Here is a 17,732-nt window from a genome sequence, read left to right on the forward strand (position 1 = left end):
TCCTTCCCATACATGGGCGCGCACACGCACACAGATGTACACTCCCACACACAGAGAGACCCACGCATACATAAACCTATTCAAATGTTTTAAGTTGCAGTGTGGAATAATATTTTATGTTAAATATAGCCTTTAATTTTGAAACTTTGTATTTGACTTGGAGTTTAAACATTGTTATATCTGTTAAAGGAAAGTAACTAATTTCTCTATTCCTTTTTCAGTTTGTGGTAATAACTGTGTGTTTAAAAGCTGGATTAGAAACTTCATATTGGACTTTGGTAAGAAATCCTTTTAAAATAGTTCATGTTATAATAGATGTGAATTCACTGTAATTTTATGCAGTGGAGTGCCCCTTGTAATTAGTATTTGATTTGTTTGTTCAGATTTTGCTGGGAACAACTCCAGAGACATAATCTTTTATCTGCATGTTTTCCTGTAAATTCTGATAATCACAAGCAAAGAAAAAGAGGCAGTGACCAGGTTCAGACGATCATGGGCCAGAAGAAGCCATCATGGCTTCTTTCCATGCATGCTGTGCGTGTGACTGTGATTTGCATAATTACTCGTGATGTAGCGCGGGTTGCCGTGTCATCTGAACCCAACGTGGTGTGTGGCAGGGGTGGCTTCTTACTCACACCACAACCCCTACTAAAAGCCATGGGTTGTGGCGTGGATAAGAAGCCCCCCTTCCCCTGCTGGTCATGTGCATGACACTCGTGGGGGTGGAGAAAGAAGCCACAATGGCTTCTTTCACTCCCTCAGTCATCCAAACATTCCCCGTGAGAAAAAGCTAGAGTTAGGAACAGTAGCCAGGATCTAAAGAACCTTACTTTAGACAAATGCAATTACTTATGTATGCCCAGTGTTATCCTCTTTCTTTTACAGTAGACTTCCAAACCATATGCCAAACTACTTTTTAAATTCCCCTGGATCAAACCCATAGTCTATTTGTAATAAAAATTTAACTTGTAGGAAAAGTATTTTCTCCCACGTATAGTATACAGGCATTCACTAGATAACTGAATTTGTGTTCTCATTCTGTCTTTTTTTCCAGTTTAGCCATGTAGCTATATGGGGCAGCATTGCACTGTGGATAGTATTTTTCGGAATATACTCTTCTTTGTGGCCTCTCATTCCTATGGCACCTGATATGTCTGGGGAGGTAAAGTTGATTCTTTAACTAATTTCCAAATCTGTGTGTAAAATGTATTCTAATTTTTGTTGTTAAAATTAGCTACTTTTTAGTGAGCATATAATATAATTTATTTTATATACTGCCTTTCTACAAAAATCTTCAAGGCGGTGCACAACAAATCAAAATAAAACAATAATAATACTATAAAAGCACAGACATCAGAAATAAAACCATGCTAAAATATTAAAGCAACATTAAAAGCAATTTATAACATCTGAAGTGTTGGATGATAATGATTATTTAGATCCCTGTCAATCCGGTTTCAAGCCAGGCTCTGGGACAGAAACAACCTTGGTCACCCTGGTGAATGACTTATGCCAGGGAATGGATGAGGGCAGTGCAACCCTGTTGGTTTTCTTGAGCTTCTCGTGAGCTTTTGATACTATTGACCACAGTATGCTTCTGGATTATTTATCTAGGTTCGTTTTAAGGCACGGTGTTATACTAGCTGGAGGAGCAGTCTCAGAAGGTGATGCTAGAGAACTTCTGTTCCATCCCCTGGCCATTGACCTATGGGGGTGCCACAAGGATCCATCTTATCCCTATGCTTTTTAACATTAAACTGCTGGGGAAAGTCAACCAGAGGTTTCGGCTGAAGTGTCATCAATATGCAGATGATACTCAGCTCTGTCTCTCTTTTCCATCTAACTCTCGCATGGAGTCCTGGGAATTTGTCTGGAGGCAGTTTTCAGATGGATGAGAGTAAACAAGCTGAAACGCGGTCCAGACATGGGAGTTTACAACTGGTCTTACATGGAGTTGCACTTCCCCTGAATGACCAAGTATGCAGTTTGGGAGTTCTCCTGGACTCAGTGGTAACTTGGGAAGCTCAAGTGGCAGCAGCGGCCAAGAACGCTTTTCATTAGCTTAGGCTATGGCCCTATCTGGAGATGTCTGACCTTGCTTTGACTATCCATTAGTGACATCCAGGCTGGACAACTGTAATACATGCTACATAAGGCTTCCTTTAAAGACAATCCAGAAACGCCAGCTATTGTAGAATGCAGCCACCCATGTGTTGGAAGGGACCAGGCAATCAGTACCACACCTTTACTGTGCCTGCTTCTTTAAAGCTTTAACCAGGCATGGGGAACCCTTTTTGGCCCAAGAGCTAAATTGGCTCCAGATAAGGATACCATTGGTTGCAGGCAAGCAATGGGCAGGGCCAAAGCTACAAGTGGTGTGCAGCTATTAACATGCCCCAATTCACTCATACATATACAATCTCTCTCTCTCTCTCTCCCTCTCCCCCCCCCCTCTCTGTCTTTCACACACACACACACATACACACACACACATGCTCCTCAGGGCACTAGCTAAGATTGGAACTGGCTTCATCCTCTGCTTGCCATCCCTGACTGGGGAAGGTGGGCAAAGCCCTCTCAGTTGGCCACTCAAGCAGCTCATTGAGGTGGTGACTTTGTTCAGACTAGGCTTTTCTTGAAAGTGGGTGAAGTCACTCCTCAAGGTGCTGGGTTAGTTCATAGCTGGATTTGCTCCCCTCTTGCCTTCCCCAATCAGAGAAATGTGAGAGAGAAATAAAGCCAGCTGAGTTGCAGCCCCAAGAAGCACTCCTTGAGGCCACAGTTCAGTTAGGAGACAGTCTCCCATCCCCACTCCCTTCCCTGAGGGGCACTGGGGGTTCAGGGAGGAGCCAGAGGCCTTTGTGGGGCAGATGGGGAACCTTGGCAGGCTGGAGGTTTCCTATCCCTGCCTTACACAGTTTGGGACCAAGTTACTTGACTGCCTTCACCCATTTCAGAATGCCCATTACCTGTCCACTTTCACCCATACAGCCTGGCTGTACCTTAAGATCCACAACAGAAGCTTTTTTCAACTGCCTGCCTCAGAGAGCAGTTAGGTTGGAGGACACAGGGAGAGGGCCTTTTCTGCAGTGGCCCTATGAGTATGGAATTTATTACCACCTGGGGTCTTTCAGGGCGTATAATTTAGAAAAAGCCTTTAGAAAAGCCTTTAACACCCATTTATGTTTATGGTTTTCTTGTGAGATGTGTTTTATTGAGCTGCTGATAATTTGTAGCTGTAATTATGTATTGGATTTTATATATTTTGGAGCTAGATGTTCATTGTTTTTATTATTGCCACCCTGTTTTTATTAATTATTTGAAAATCGTTATTTGTACTTTTATCTTGTATGTCACTTTGGGGGCAGGTTACCCTTACAGGCAGCCTAAAATATTTTAAATAAATATATAAATATAATACCACATTCAGTACTAATTTCTTGCAGTTTGTGCAAATATAGGTCAGCTACTTTCTGCCTCCATTTTAAAAGTAGGGACAAAATATGTGTATGGTGTGTGCTTTTCTTTGCCAGATATTCTAACCCTTTTGAAATATATGTTTAATACAACCAAAGGATGTATTAAAATATGGGATGGTAAATATGAAATTTATCCATTAGACTTTGGTAGATCTTACATATATCTGTCCCTGGCACAGCACACCTTTTTCTCAGTTTCTGCTATAAGGTCAACCATCGGCAGTACAGCACCCCAACTATGTGGGTAAGCCTCCTTGCATCTTTATCAAAATGTTGCTGGTCATGGTAGTAAATTATTCACAATCCAGGAAAAGCAGCTATTGATTACATCCTGTTGATCAGGGGTGGGGGGTTTCTAAACCAGAGAGCTTTGGCTATTGGGCGGTATAGAAATGAAATAAATATAAATACATAAACAATATGGCTTTATAGTCAACCTCAACAAGAACCAGTTTGTCTATTAATAAAAGGATCTTTGCACAGTAGTTCTGTTGGATACAGTCAAGAAAATTATGTTATGACTTATTGGAAAGAAAATAAGAGTCATCTCATCAGTATCATGAACCGTTACAGTGTGGTGATGGAGTCCACAGCTACTTGCATGGGCTTACTTCACACAGCCCACTGTCATTAGCCCCCCTCTGAGCCTTTCTGAGTGTTTAGTCAGGCCTGAGAAGTTATGTGATGATGTCGTTTACTACATAAGTACAGGAGGTTTTTAAACTGGTGGAAGAATTTAAGTAAGAAGTATATTGTTTGCAGTGGCAGCTGGTGCCCATTGAGGATGGTAGAGCAGAGGATAGAATAGGGTAGGGCAGGTCACTGTAGGCAGAGCCAACAGAGTGAGAAAAGTTGCCAAACCCAGAAAATAACTGCCTTACGTTTTCTAAAATGAACCTGAGGGCCAGTTGTCTCTGAAAATGTGCAGAATTCCCATCTTTGCAGTGAAGTTGCTTTCTTTAAAAATGTCAATTAACAGTGCAGTTCTGTGCATATCTATTCAGAAATAAGTCCGATTAAGTTTAATGGGGCTTACTTGTGGGTAATTGGATATAGGATGGATTGCAGCCTGAAAGACTGAAGTGTCTCTGAAAGGGAACCTTCGACCTCACCCCACTCTCAGTCTCACATACACCACGCACGCATGCGCGCGCACCCACACACACACACAATCTCCCCCACCATCTCTCTCTCTCTCTCTTTCTCTCTCTCTCTCTCTCTCTCTCTCTCTCTCTCTCTCAGACACACACACACACAGTTACACTTTAAACTCCTCCACCTCTGCCCCATTGCTCCCAATACAGGCAAAATCACTAGGTTTTTGTCTGCCCTGGGAGCAATGAAGGAGGCAGGTTAACCACCACCACTCCCAGAAAAATCACTGAGGTTTTCACCTGCTTAATGAGCAATGGAGGGGGCAACTTAACCTCCCCACCCCAGCAAACTCCCTGGGATTTTCTCCTGCTTTGTGAGCAATAGAGGGGACAGTTTTAACTCGCACCCAGCAGAATCACTGGAAATTTATCCTGCTTTATGAGCAATAAAAGGGGGCATTTGTCCACTCACGTCCCCTGCAAAATCGCTGGGATTTTTTCCTGCTTCTGGCGCAATGGAAGGGGCAATTAACCACCCCCCCCCCAGCGATTTTGCCTGCATTGGGAGCAGTAGAGGAGGGAGCTAAAGTTTAGTGTAAGGAAGAAGAACAAACAATAAAAATAAAAATTCACACTGCTGTGCTATCTTACAGACCTCACATAAGTCCTCTGCTTGAATGCTGCCGCCGCCACCACCACCACTATCACACTCTCACACACATGATCAGGCTCAAGAAGTTAAATGTAAAAATAAAGGAAAGGATAGGTTGCTACTGCTAGGCTAGCTCTGCCCTCTCGCTGCTGCTGCTGCAGCACTCTTGACAACATGCTTTTCAAGAATACTCGTAAGTGCGGGTACTCATAAGTGCAGGTAACCAATCTCTGCTGAGCTTTGAATATGCTATGCAACAGGATTGGCTGGGGCTTGAATGTTGTACACAACTGATTGGCTATGGGTGGGATTGCCAGTGCCCAAAATAGCAACAAAAGAGGCTACTTGGAGAGGTATTAAAAAACATAACAGCAAAAAGGGGGTTAAAGGAAGTTAATTAGAGGGCATTCCATCTAGCACCTTCTCTCAGGCTACAGTTGCATAGACAGAACAGGAAGAGGTTCTTTTCCCCCCATTGGAACTGTGGAAGCAGAAACAGAAATGAGCGAGATCATTACGAATGATAGGATACACAATCAGTGGTGTCGCTGCTGGCCAGAAATGTGCTGTTAAAGCTAGAGTGATTGACGGATTGCAATACAAAGTGTGGGGGGGGACGAAAGAGAGTGGGCTCTGGCTTTGGGGTTGCCTTAGAGGGGCACTTCCCCCTAAAAGTTAGTGACAATCCATCTCTGATCGTTGGTGGTGAGTAGATACCATGGCTAAAGCTTGTGGTATGTAGGGATTCATCCTGGCAATGGAGTTTCTACAAGGAACATAATTGACATGGAAGTTCTCTCTTATTTCACCTGGACAGAGGGTGCCAAATCTTGTTTATCAGGACACTCACCATCAGAAGGATCAGCAACATAGACATGGACTGGCTATATCCAAGGGAAGCAGAACCAAGAGTAGAAAGTTAACCACCCAGAAGTGCTGTACTGTTTTCGCAAAGGAAGGCTGAGAAAACAGTGGCAGTCCATGTCCTCCACCACCAATGGCTCTTCAGGATTTTTTCTACTTCCCACCATTTCTGTCATTCAGAGGGATCACCTGCCTAGTGTTGTATTTTATATTCCTTTTCTGACATCCTTTTGTGTACAAGTGACCATGTGGAAGAGGATCACTAGAATCGCACCCTCTTGCCCTGCCCCTGTACTGTTTGCACAGACATGACACGTGCACACTCGATTGTGTTAACAGTGCAATATCCTGGACTATGGAGGGCCCCAAATCAGACATACAGGAGCCTACACAGTATCAGGTATATGCTGTCAGATTTCATGCAAATGGTATTTTGGAATGCGTGAAGATCAGGGCAGGATCATCAGGCACAACCCAGTTCATTCCTCGCCGTGCATTTGTACACAAATGAACATCAGAAAAATGCTAATATGTACACATTTTAATATGTATACATAATCAGTCATACCCCATTCTTAAACAAAACAAGTTATTTACTTTAGAGAAGGAAAAAAATGACACGAATAAATAAAAGGAAATCTTTCATATATCAGTTTTAAAATAATAAGAACAGTAACAATATATAATTGCTTAGATAAACGGTGAAACTGCCTTTCCCACTGTTATATTTTGGTTTGTTTTAACCACACGCTTGTTCTTAAAATGTCATTTTAAATGTATCAAATTTTTCAAAATTATTAAGAAGTATGTTTCCTATACACTTCAGTTTGATGTCATTGTCATTTATTAATTATGCTTTTCAGTGTATTTGCCACGTTCCAGTGTTGAATAACTATATGCTTCTGAGTAGCTTTACTAAGAGGAACATTTTGGATTGACAGCTTTTAACATTTAACAAGTTCTAAAAATATAGTGAAGTCTTTTGTTTTTCTTTCTGTCACCAATTAACACCAATTCATTGGAATTTGTATTTTTCAGCTCTGGTTATATTTCCCTGGGAGCCAGTTTTGTAGCATTCCATTTGGTTTCACAAGGCCAAAAGGGGGTAGGGCAGAGGAGAGGAACAAACCACAGATCTCACACATTAGGATAAATTTGTAAATCACAAACAGAGGCAGACAGAATCCATCCCCAGAACAGGCTTCTTCTGTTCACACCATTGTCTAAAATGGATAAGTTTGCCATTTCCCAGCTGACCTGCCTATGTGTGGAGAGATGTGAAAAGTTAGAGACAAAAATGGTTCTACTGAGCAAAAAGGGAGCTCTCTTATACAGAAAGGAAGGAAATACCTCAGTGGGATTTTATTTTTCTCCCTCTTCATCCAAATATACAATGAACCCTTCTGTCTTTAATGCGAATGCCGGCTTAAAATCTTTTAGTTTTGGATTAACTCTGCAAAAAAAAAAAAATCTGACAGGCTTTCAAATATGATGCAGAAAAACTTTTCCCCCCTCAATTCATGTTGCTCATTTGTAAAGCCAAAGGCTGGATTGACTGAATGGTAGGTGCCAGTTGTTCCTTCATTCATAGTTAGCATTACAATGGTTAGAATTAACATCCTAAGACCTACATTTTCACTTCTGCTGTTTCACCAAGGAACGTTTAATACAGGATGGCTTACACAAGGGTAGGTCTTTGCTCTGTTCCCCTAACCTTAAAATGTCATTAAGAATCATTTAAAAAGAAGAGAATGCTTTTTGAAATCGTATCTAATGACATTTTTGCCTTTAATTCAGTAATTAAACTTGTTTCTCAGTCATTTATGTTAAACTTTTACCACACAATGTTTGCCTGGGGGTAGTGGCTTTAAAAATTGGTTATGTCATCCAACATGCTAAAGGTAATATTTCCATTATAACATTATTTATAATTTAAACTGTTTTCTTGCCTTACTTGTAGATTCTTTTTTTCTTTTGAAGAGATATATGATGGTTCTTTAGCATTTAAATAATTTATGAAATACACAGTTCTGTTCAGTTCTCACTTCAGCATTTGTAGCATTAGATATCCTACTTTCCTTTTATATATTATGGCCCTAGTGCTATGAATTTCCTTCCTTCTATGTGCATGGTGATGAATACATACAAATTTTGTTATTTTTTAATTGCCAAACGGCAACCCCAACCCACCATCCAAAGAATCATGAGCTACTCTTTATATATGATGGAGTTTACATTTGAGTATAATTAGCATATTGTTACTTGCCCTGAGCCGTAGGGGCAAGGTGAGCTATAAGTCTAATAAATAAACATTGGTTTATTGAGGACCCCACAAAGCATGGAAGACATTTATAGCCTTGCATGGGGAGGGCCATCACTGATTTCCTTCCCTAGCTACAGCTCCCCCTGCTCTGCTTGCAAAATGCTCCAGAGCGTTCCTCATTGTTCTGTATTAGCTTAGGGGCTACAGTTTACTGTGTGCAAGCAGGAAAGCCTTCTCATTGTCCAGGGGAATCTTTAGATCCAAGCAAATAGCTTTCGATGTGTCATAGAGTGTTGCCATTCACCAGAACTTTTTAAAAGCAATGTTCTATTATTTCTTATTTATTTTATTTATTGAATTTCTTAATCACCCATCTGACCGGTCACCCAGCCACTCTGGGCAATGTACAGCAATACAACAGTTTTAAGACAATAAAATTCTACTTTAAAACATCATATTTCTAAAAATACCCTAACCCACCCCAAATGCCTACTTGAACAACCACATTTTTAATGCATGGCGGAAACTCATTAAAGAGGGGGCATGGCGGAGTTCCCTAGGGAGGGAGTTCCACAGAGTGGGAGCCACCACAGAGAAGGCCCTCTTCCTCGTCCCCACCAGTCTAGCTGTCCTGGCTGATGGGACAGAGAGAAGGCCATCCGAGGCTGATCTTGTTAAGCGGCCTGTCTGGTGTTGCTGGAGGCACTCCTTAAGATAGGCTCGGCCAGAACCATATAAGGTTTTAAAGGTCAAAACCAACACCTTGAATTTGGCCCGGAAAATAACTGGTAACCAGTGCAACTCCTTCAGCACTGGAGTGATGTGATCACACCAGCGGCTGCCTTTAATCAGGCGAGCCACCGCGTTCTGAACCAGCTGCAGCTTCCAAACCCTCTTCAAGGGTAACCCCACGTAGAGCACATTACAGTAGTCTAGACGAGAGGAGACCAAGGCATGTACTACCAATGGGAGCAGATGGTCAGGAAGGTAGTGGCGCAGCTGCCGTACCAGATGGAGTTGGTACAGCACTGTCCGGCTCACAGCTGACACCTGAGCTTCCATGGACAGCTGGGAGTCCAAAATGACCCCCAGGCTGCGGACCTGGTCTTTCAAGGGTAGCTGTACCCCATTCAACACCTGGTCAACATCCCCCAACTTCCTCTTGTCTCCCACCAAAAGTACCTTGGTCTTGTCAGGGCTCAGCTTCAGCTTATTCCTCCCCATCCAGCCACTCACCATCTCCAGACATTTGGACAGGGATTCTACAGCCAACCTTGGTGAAGATTTAAACGAGAGATAGAGCTGCGTGTCTACATATAGATCTCTTGCTTGTCCTTCTCTGGATTAGGGTTTGTGTGTTTAGAACTCAAGGTTAAACAATGCATAGAATTGTCTGAAAGATATTTCATTTTTAAAATCAGTGTTCATTTTGAAACTTATTAGGCTACTTTCATATTACCTGGAATTTGGTATATATGTTGTTCCACAATCAAACTACATGTGACAATACAAGTATCTCTTTGCACACCCCACCCCTGTAGCCAATAGGGTTAGGAGATCCAATCAAATAGATCACAATTCTGCCCTAACGACCCCTTTGTTACTTGAAGCTTCTGGGAAAGGGACATTTGTAAGCTTCTGCCCTGAAATGAGAACATGAAGTGCACCTCCAAACATTATGGTCCCGCCACATTATCTATCTTTTCCTGCGCAAGATGAAGAAGGCATTATGAAATATTCAACCATACATTTATAGTGCTTTCCTCATCCTCTTGGGTGGGTGAGGAGGAGAAAAGATGGACTACAATAAAAGAATTTGCCTGGCAGAATCCCGAATTCCTCACAAAACATCTTTACTGGTTGTCCCCAATTCTTTCCCAGTATGCAAATTTTTGTAAATTACCATTTTTCAGCCATACAGCCTAGCTTCATTCAAAATGTTTCATAGTTCCCTTCTGTACATAACTCCTTTATTTAAATCCATGTAGGCAGCTATGTTGTTCAGCTCTGGTGTCTTCTGGATGGGCTTATTAAGTATTCCAATGACCGCTTTGATCTTCGATGTAGTATATAAAGTGTAAGTATTATACTGTCAGTGTATAGGCTTTAAATGAAATTAATACGTATATCCATGTGTTAGTAACCGAAGGCTTTATTTAGTCTGCTAAATTATGAGCTGCCTTGATAGATATTAAAATATTAGAGCAAATTAATGGAGAAGCTAACTCTTTGAAAAGAAACTATTTTAATACAAATATAATCTGATATACAGTTAATATAAATGGGTTTTTTTAAGAGACGTGTCACATGTCTGTTTAGTAGTTTCTAAAGTGTATATAACACCTATGAGCTGAATGTTTATTTGAAGAATCTATTTCCCAGTTCTGCAACAGTTAATCCTGAAATTTTGTTTAAAACTTTGACTTTGCATGAGCTGCTGAGGTATAATATTTATGTACATTCTTAAGTAACATTACTTTTGAGTTGAATTTTAAATTATTGGACAAAACCAATTTTTACGCTGAAAATGTCTGTGTAATTTTTCATGGTCAGGGACTTAGCGTTTCAGGATGAATGATCCGAAAGCATTTTTTATTGCAGAGTCAAGCGAGCAGCATTTAAGACACTGGTAGATGAAGTTCAGGAGTTGGAAGCAAAATCTCAAGATCCAGGAGCTGTTGTTCATGGGAAAAGGTACTATAATACCTGTAAACATTTCTGCCATGAAAGATTAGAACTCAATCATACAACCATTTACCAAGGAAAATTCTCGATTGTGGTTAGCAAGCATGGAAACATCCTGTTGTCTCTGGCTTAACCTCAATGCTTTGGTGTTGAAACTTATTTTAAAAAATATTTTCCACTGAGTTAATTTTGCCTCGGAACCGAACCACATACTGTTGTAATTAAGCTGACTGTTGTGGATGAAATCAAGGTATTGTACTGCCAGATTTCAAAATCTTACTCTAATACATTTAGACCCCTTATTCCAGTAGGTCCCCTTAGAAGGAAGCCTCTAGTCTTGGAGTCTTCCACATATCCAGTGCCCTGCCAAGCTGCTGCCAGCAGGGTGTGAGGAACAACGGAGGCAATTTTAGTTTCTCTGTCCTCCATTTAAACATTTTTCCTCTCGATGGGGCTGTGTGCCCATCTAGAGATGGCAGGGGCTGGGCCAGGGCTGGAGGGGCCATAAGATTTCTCATATCCTGGCCTCTCCCCTTCCCTCTCCACCCACCAAAATGCCCCCTTTTCCCTCTCTCTGAGGCTGCATTTGTGACCTCAGGAAGCAATCTGCATGGTGCTTTCCATGGCAGCTGTGAGGGGGCAGGGGAGGGGGACTGGAACTCAGAGCCCCCTCTTGAGGTTGTAGTAGTGTCTGTGGCTTTGGGAGGGGGATTCCAAACAATCCTATGGTCCCTGGGATGCTCTCCTAGGGACCTTAAGATTGCTGTCTTATTTTATGTATAATGGCCAACATTCAAAGAACTATGCAACTAGTTCTCCATGCCCCAGACACTTGGGCTTGGATTTCTCAAACAGGTTATCCCGCCCACTCCACAGGACAAACCACCTGAAATGAAGAGGCCTTCAAAAACAAATTATGATAATACATGGGAGTCTACTCTTCAAAGAAAAAAGTCAAAAGGATCAAGGGTTAAAAGAATTTTGTGAACTGTAGAAGAAGGAATAGGATCTAAGTTTGCAGGATACACAGGTATTAACTGGGTACACAGGGGTCAAATATCCAGTGCCAAATAAACAAAATATTGTGAAATACTGTAGAAAATGTGAGTGTCAAGCACTTTGCCTGTTTTTCTCTCACATGAGATTTCTGTGAACAATGACACCCTGCCTTGTATGAGAGATGGCCCATATGAACTTATAGACAAGTATATATTTTGCCCATATGAACTACGTAGACAAGTATAGACAGATGAACGATATAGACACGTGTCCATATGAACTATATAGACAAGTATATATTTTACCTATGTATAAGCCTATAATGTACTGATATAGCAGTTAAAATACTATGGAAGAGAATTTCTACCCTGGTCCTAAACACACCTAGAGTGGATTTTCAGTATACGTTTTGTTAAAAATAACATGCACCCCATCAAATGTGAAGTGCACATGTGTGTAGAATTAGGTGCTTCTTCCTTTAGAAGCTTAGATGCAGCAGTCCAGATCAGAGTGGGACATCACATCTTTAAAAAAGGGAAATGTGTTTAATTCCACAGTTGCATGCCCTGTTCGCACTTGACAGGAGGTGTGTTTTGTACTGGGGTATGTGAGCTTGAGTATAACTATTGAGAATTGGCCTTTCAGTATAAGTTTCATTGAAAACAGTGGAACATATTTACAAATAAACCTCTTTAGGATGGGGAGATTGGTAATCAAGCAGCTTCCCTAGCACTTTCTACTATTTTCAAATTATGATTCTGAAAGGATTCTTATAAAAATGCAGAGAGATCTGATACATTTCCTGCCAAATATTTCTCTCTGAATCCACAAATAAACGGAATTGAATGTGTTGAGGAATTGAATTAACTAAAATCACACTTTTAAAAACTTACCATCCTTTATAAACGTCCTTTGAACTTGCCTTTCGAAGGGAGCAATCCTATGGCCGCTAGTCAGCGGCTAGATGGCCATAGGATATGTTGGTTTCCGGGAACCGACCTCAGAGCCCGTGCTGCCTCACAGGCAGCTCAGAATGGCCCCGCACTCGGAAGAGGACTGTGGAGCAGTGAAAACGTGGCTTTCTGGGGGGCATTCCAGGGTGGGGAAGGCGGAAATGCCGGTACAACACATCCAAAATGGGCTATATAGCTGCAAAGGCAGGGTGGTTGAAGCGTGGAGGGGACTATCCCCTCCACGCTTCTCCTGCCCTGCATTAGATAGGTGGTTGCTCCGAGTTAGTAGGCAGCCACCTAGCCCCATAGGATTGTGCCTTTAATCCCTATTAAGAGATCACATATTCCTTTAATTTATCGTTCAAAATGACAATACACTTGTGATATGCTATTATTAAATACTGTTAATCATTTTGAGCATATTAAGCCCACTCAAGTCCCTCGTATGCCTAGACTTACTATATAAGGGTATATTAAAACATAGTTGTCTCAAACATTTGATTCCACCTCCAACACAAACAAGTAGAACAAGTATCTGGTCAAGAGAATGTCTTACCTTACTAGAGCTTCTTGTAGATCTGCTTCATCTGATCACAAAAGGTCGTAGTTGGCATGGAGAGCTTATAGAGATTAGACATTGCTACACTAATGCGGTGCTGCCCACACTTGTTCACTTTTTGAATTACCACTTAAGCATATTATAGGGAAGGAGAGGATACAGCCATATCTTAATGTAGGAGTTATACATGTTTGTTTCTTTTTCCCTCTGCACACCCATGGTTATATGCCATTGGGGTCACTCCATTGACAGGAGGCAGGTATCTATCAGTGGAATAGGAGAGAGAGGCAATTTTTGGCAATTCCCCCTCCCCTTTAATTGCTCTGGAGGGTTGGGGGCTGCAGGAGGTAGGGTTTACCAGTGTAACCCCTGCCTCTTGGCAGCCTTTATGTTTTCAGAAATCGGGGTCACCCATTGCTTCTTTGTCCTAGAACGTTAAATGTAATCTGATACCTGCAGCAGCTGCCAATGACTAATTCATTCAGTCTGCAATCTCAGTTTTGACACTGGATCTGAACTGCAGATGTCATAACCACAACATCTGGCCTAACTGTTGGACATTTCTATTCTTCCCCCAACCCCTGCCCCTTATACCACTTAGCCCGATGAAGAGTTCTGGATAACTTGAAAGTTTGCACCATCTTTTGTGGCACTTTGGTTGGTCCTAAGCAAAGTATTGCCCAATTGTGGATTTTTTTTCCTCATGGACCAGTGCAGCTAGCTTTGTTTTTTAATCTAAAGAGGAGATCTGACAATTACATGTTTCTAATTATAATACTTTAAAAAAAGATGCTCTGTTCATTCCTAATTGTGAGATATTGGAGTCATTTAAAGAGTAATGATTACTGGCTCTTCTGGTGGTTCTGTACAATCTCGCTTGTGTCTTATGTCATTAGTTAGGAATTTACAAAATTTGTCTGGAAGAACTACAATTGCTAGTAAGTAATGTCATTTAGTTGACTTTCCAGACCCTGCTTAATAACCCCTATAGCAGACTGAACATTATTTAAAATATTAGTGTATATGACAAATATTTCACTTTTCTTTCTAGCTTAACCGAAAGAGCTCAGCTACTGAAAAATGTCTTTAAGAAAAACCATGTCAACTTGTACCACTCTGAATCTCTGCAACAAAACCTGCTTCGTAAGTATTTAGAGACTAGTAAGAAATAAACACAATAAAGATAGATACTAGATTAGAGTCACTGGGTTGGATACAGACTTGCCCTTCCACCTCTGACCCTCTGGAGCAGCTTTTCAGGAATGAGCGTGAATCAGCAAAAATCAAGAAGCTGAAGTGGAGATGAGGGAGCAGTAAAAGCCTGTTGCATGAGCAGAACTCTGCTTGTGCTTCTCTGGCTCCAACCCCCTGGTCTGAAATGGGTAAAAATGTCATGGAATTTTAATTCCTTCTAGGAACTTTGCTTTAGCAGAGAGAGTATACATTTTAATTCAGTTGTTTCAATCACATTTATCTGTTCCTGCAATATGTATAGTTCTGTGTACACTCTGAACACCTATTCTTTATTGCCTCAGTATAACAGATCTTTTCCTGCTTTTATTCCTGCTTTTCTGTAAAATGCTAGTGCTACTCTCAGCAAAGTGTTTCCCAATATTTTGGTATTTAAACTGAGTGATTCTTTTAAAATATTTAACTAAAACTAGAACTATTTAAGAAACTAGTCACTGTTTCTTATTTCAGTTTGGCTTTCTACTTACAGATGGTTATGCTTTCTCACAAGATGAAAATGGGATTGTTTCACAATCTGAAGTAATAAGAGCCTACGATACTACAAAGCAAAGACCTGATGAATGGTGAAGGAGAACAATGTCACAGAGCACTAACATTTGCCATAGTAAGGCAAACTAATATGTATTTTCTGGGCCTGCTAACAAGGTCCAGTAACAGAGGTTAGAGGAAGATGTGTGTTGTTGCTCTTATTCCCTGATGTTCACATATTGAGTAGACATAAGCACTGTGCAACTATACTGTAATACACCATCTCTAAATTTTTCAATGTGTTACTTGGATTATGTAAACAGAGATTGAAAATTACCTTCAGTCTTTCCAGACTGCTTATTTACAATGAAGCTGAATATGTATTGTTCCTATATGTATATCTGGAACATAATGAACAGCCAGATTACTCAACATAGCATACATTGACAACCATAGCCTTTGCAAAGGTTTACAAATGGTGAATTATTTAAAGTAACGAGACTTTGATTTCAACAAGTGCTAAATAACCATTTTAAATTACATTAATTCATGTGATGAAGTAAGATTTCAAAGCAAGGCATTTATAGGGAATTGTGTCAAACTAGCCTAAGAAGTTTGCCAAAGAAGTTCCATATTTCTCATTTTAGTAATCATTTGCCGAGAAATTTTGAAAGATAGTAGTGGCAATGTCAAGTGTGATATCAGAATTGCATGCTTGATATTCTGTACTTGAAAAGTTTTACAATAACGTGAACTTAATACAGATTGCTTTTTTGTTGTGTTCATTTCCAGATCTGTGGTCACTTTCACCTTTGGCCTTATACAAGCCTTTATTTTTCATGTTCATTTAACAGAAAGTATACACTTAACACAGCAGCTGTTTTCCATATAAGGGGCATGTGTCTTTTGAGACTTGTTTGACTTATAGACAGATATTGATCTGCCTTATATCCTTTCCTTATGCTAAAGAATCCTGATCCAGGGACACTTGTGCACAGGAATAGGCTGTGTGCATAAAGATGGTCCCCTGCCACCATTTTCTAATGGCACTGGTTACTGTCCAAGTAGAAAGGAAAAGGTGGTGTCTTGATTCAGTTTCCTTTCCCGCAAACGAAAGAGCGAGCCATGTCTTTGTCCACACATGATGCAGGAACATGCTGCATGCATCCTGTGTAGGTTTCCACCCATGCAACACCTTTTTGCATATATAGGATCCAAACAGGAAGTATGTACCATGCACAGAAACCTGTTTCTGTGCACAGATTGTACTTGCTGGATTGAGGCACAAGTATATTTGAAAATGCTGGGTTTTATTTGTAACTAGTTGTCAGAATATTTTATGTGCAATTGGCTACAAAGTAATTATTTTGTTGGTTTTCATAATTTAAAAGAACAAAGAACAGGTATCATTAGCTTAGTACTATGCTGTATTTTCAGTTTGCCCTATAAGTATTTATTCTTGCTGTCAAATATATTCCATGTGTACAGTCCCAAATTTGATTTAAATTAGACTATGCTGAAGTCTGAAGATTTCAACCAATAGTTTTTCTGTGTTTTTCTTAGATGTCAGTGTTCATATATACTAAGGAAAGTAAGCTAACAAAAAAGTGTTCATATTCTAACCAGAAATGTAAGACTTGCCTCCTCATAATCAGAAATATTTTAATTAAATGCTTTTAAATATGTCAGTTTGTAAAATCAGGATGTGGAAGACAGAATCTGATATTATATTGCAAATTAATTTGTACTCTGCTATGAGTTTTTAAAAGCCATTTAAATTTGTCTATTTTTAAAATATATTTTATATAGAAGGTTCCATCTCTGACTAGAGTGCACTGTACAACTGTTCTACCTGACTAAAGACAAGTATAAAGTCAAGTATAAATATTCTGATAAATGCAATGTTTGTGTGTGATTGTTCCCACATTAGGTCCAAATTATAAAGCAATGTCTAGTAGGAACACTGTATTTATTAAATGATCCAGAACATTTCATATACTTGTGAGCCACAGTTGCACCCATTCATAGTAGCAAGGACCCTGTTCCTTTTCACTAGTAATCATAAAAAAGAAAATAAAACAGAAGGAACAAATATCCCCCCCAAAATCCGTCTCACTAAAAACAGCCCTGCTTCCAGTCTTGCAGCCAGAAATTGCCTTCAGGAAAGCTTCTTCAGGCATAGATAATGAATGAATCAACAAGGGGGGCCAAATCACTTGACCTAAAGCACAGAAAAAATTCAGGGCATGCCCTTTCTAAAACTTGGGCTGTTACTTTATGTTTTCTATGGGACACATCCACTTCAACAGATTTCCCAAGTGAATGATAAAAAACCTATAATATTCTAGGATACTTATAATACAGCTGTAAGCAATGCATACTTCTTCTTACAATAAATGAATAAAGTCAGTCAGTTATTCAGCAAAACTATGAGCTCTTTCACATATCCTGTTCTTTGCTCCCAG

At 40.3% G+C, this 17,732-nt stretch overlaps 1 protein-coding gene across 1 annotated transcript in view; it reads left to right on the plus strand.

Annotated features, from left to right (window-relative positions):
- The window catches only part of ATP8A1 (ATPase phospholipid transporting 8A1), a 127,217-nt gene extending 109,887 nt beyond the window's left edge, over positions 1-17,330 (plus strand). The window contains exons 32-37 of the mRNA XM_084856873.1: positions 222-278; positions 1,055-1,162; positions 10,341-10,429; positions 10,954-11,046; positions 14,600-14,691; positions 15,269-17,330. Of these exons, the coding sequence (XP_084712999.1) occupies positions 222-278; positions 1,055-1,162; positions 10,341-10,429; positions 10,954-11,046; positions 14,600-14,691; positions 15,269-15,366 (537 nt within the window). The 3' untranslated portion in view covers positions 15,367-17,330. The remainder of the gene's footprint in view (positions 1-221; positions 279-1,054; positions 1,163-10,340; positions 10,430-10,953; positions 11,047-14,599; positions 14,692-15,268) is intronic.
- The last annotated feature ends 402 nt before the right edge of the window (positions 17,331-17,732 follow it).

The sequence above is a fragment of the Heloderma suspectum genome, chromosome 5 (assembly GCF_057233095.1).
Source record: "Heloderma suspectum isolate Gila_16-S chromosome 5, 16-S_ref, whole genome shotgun sequence".
In the NCBI taxonomy this organism is placed as follows: domain Eukaryota; kingdom Metazoa; phylum Chordata; class Lepidosauria; order Squamata; family Helodermatidae; genus Heloderma; species Heloderma suspectum.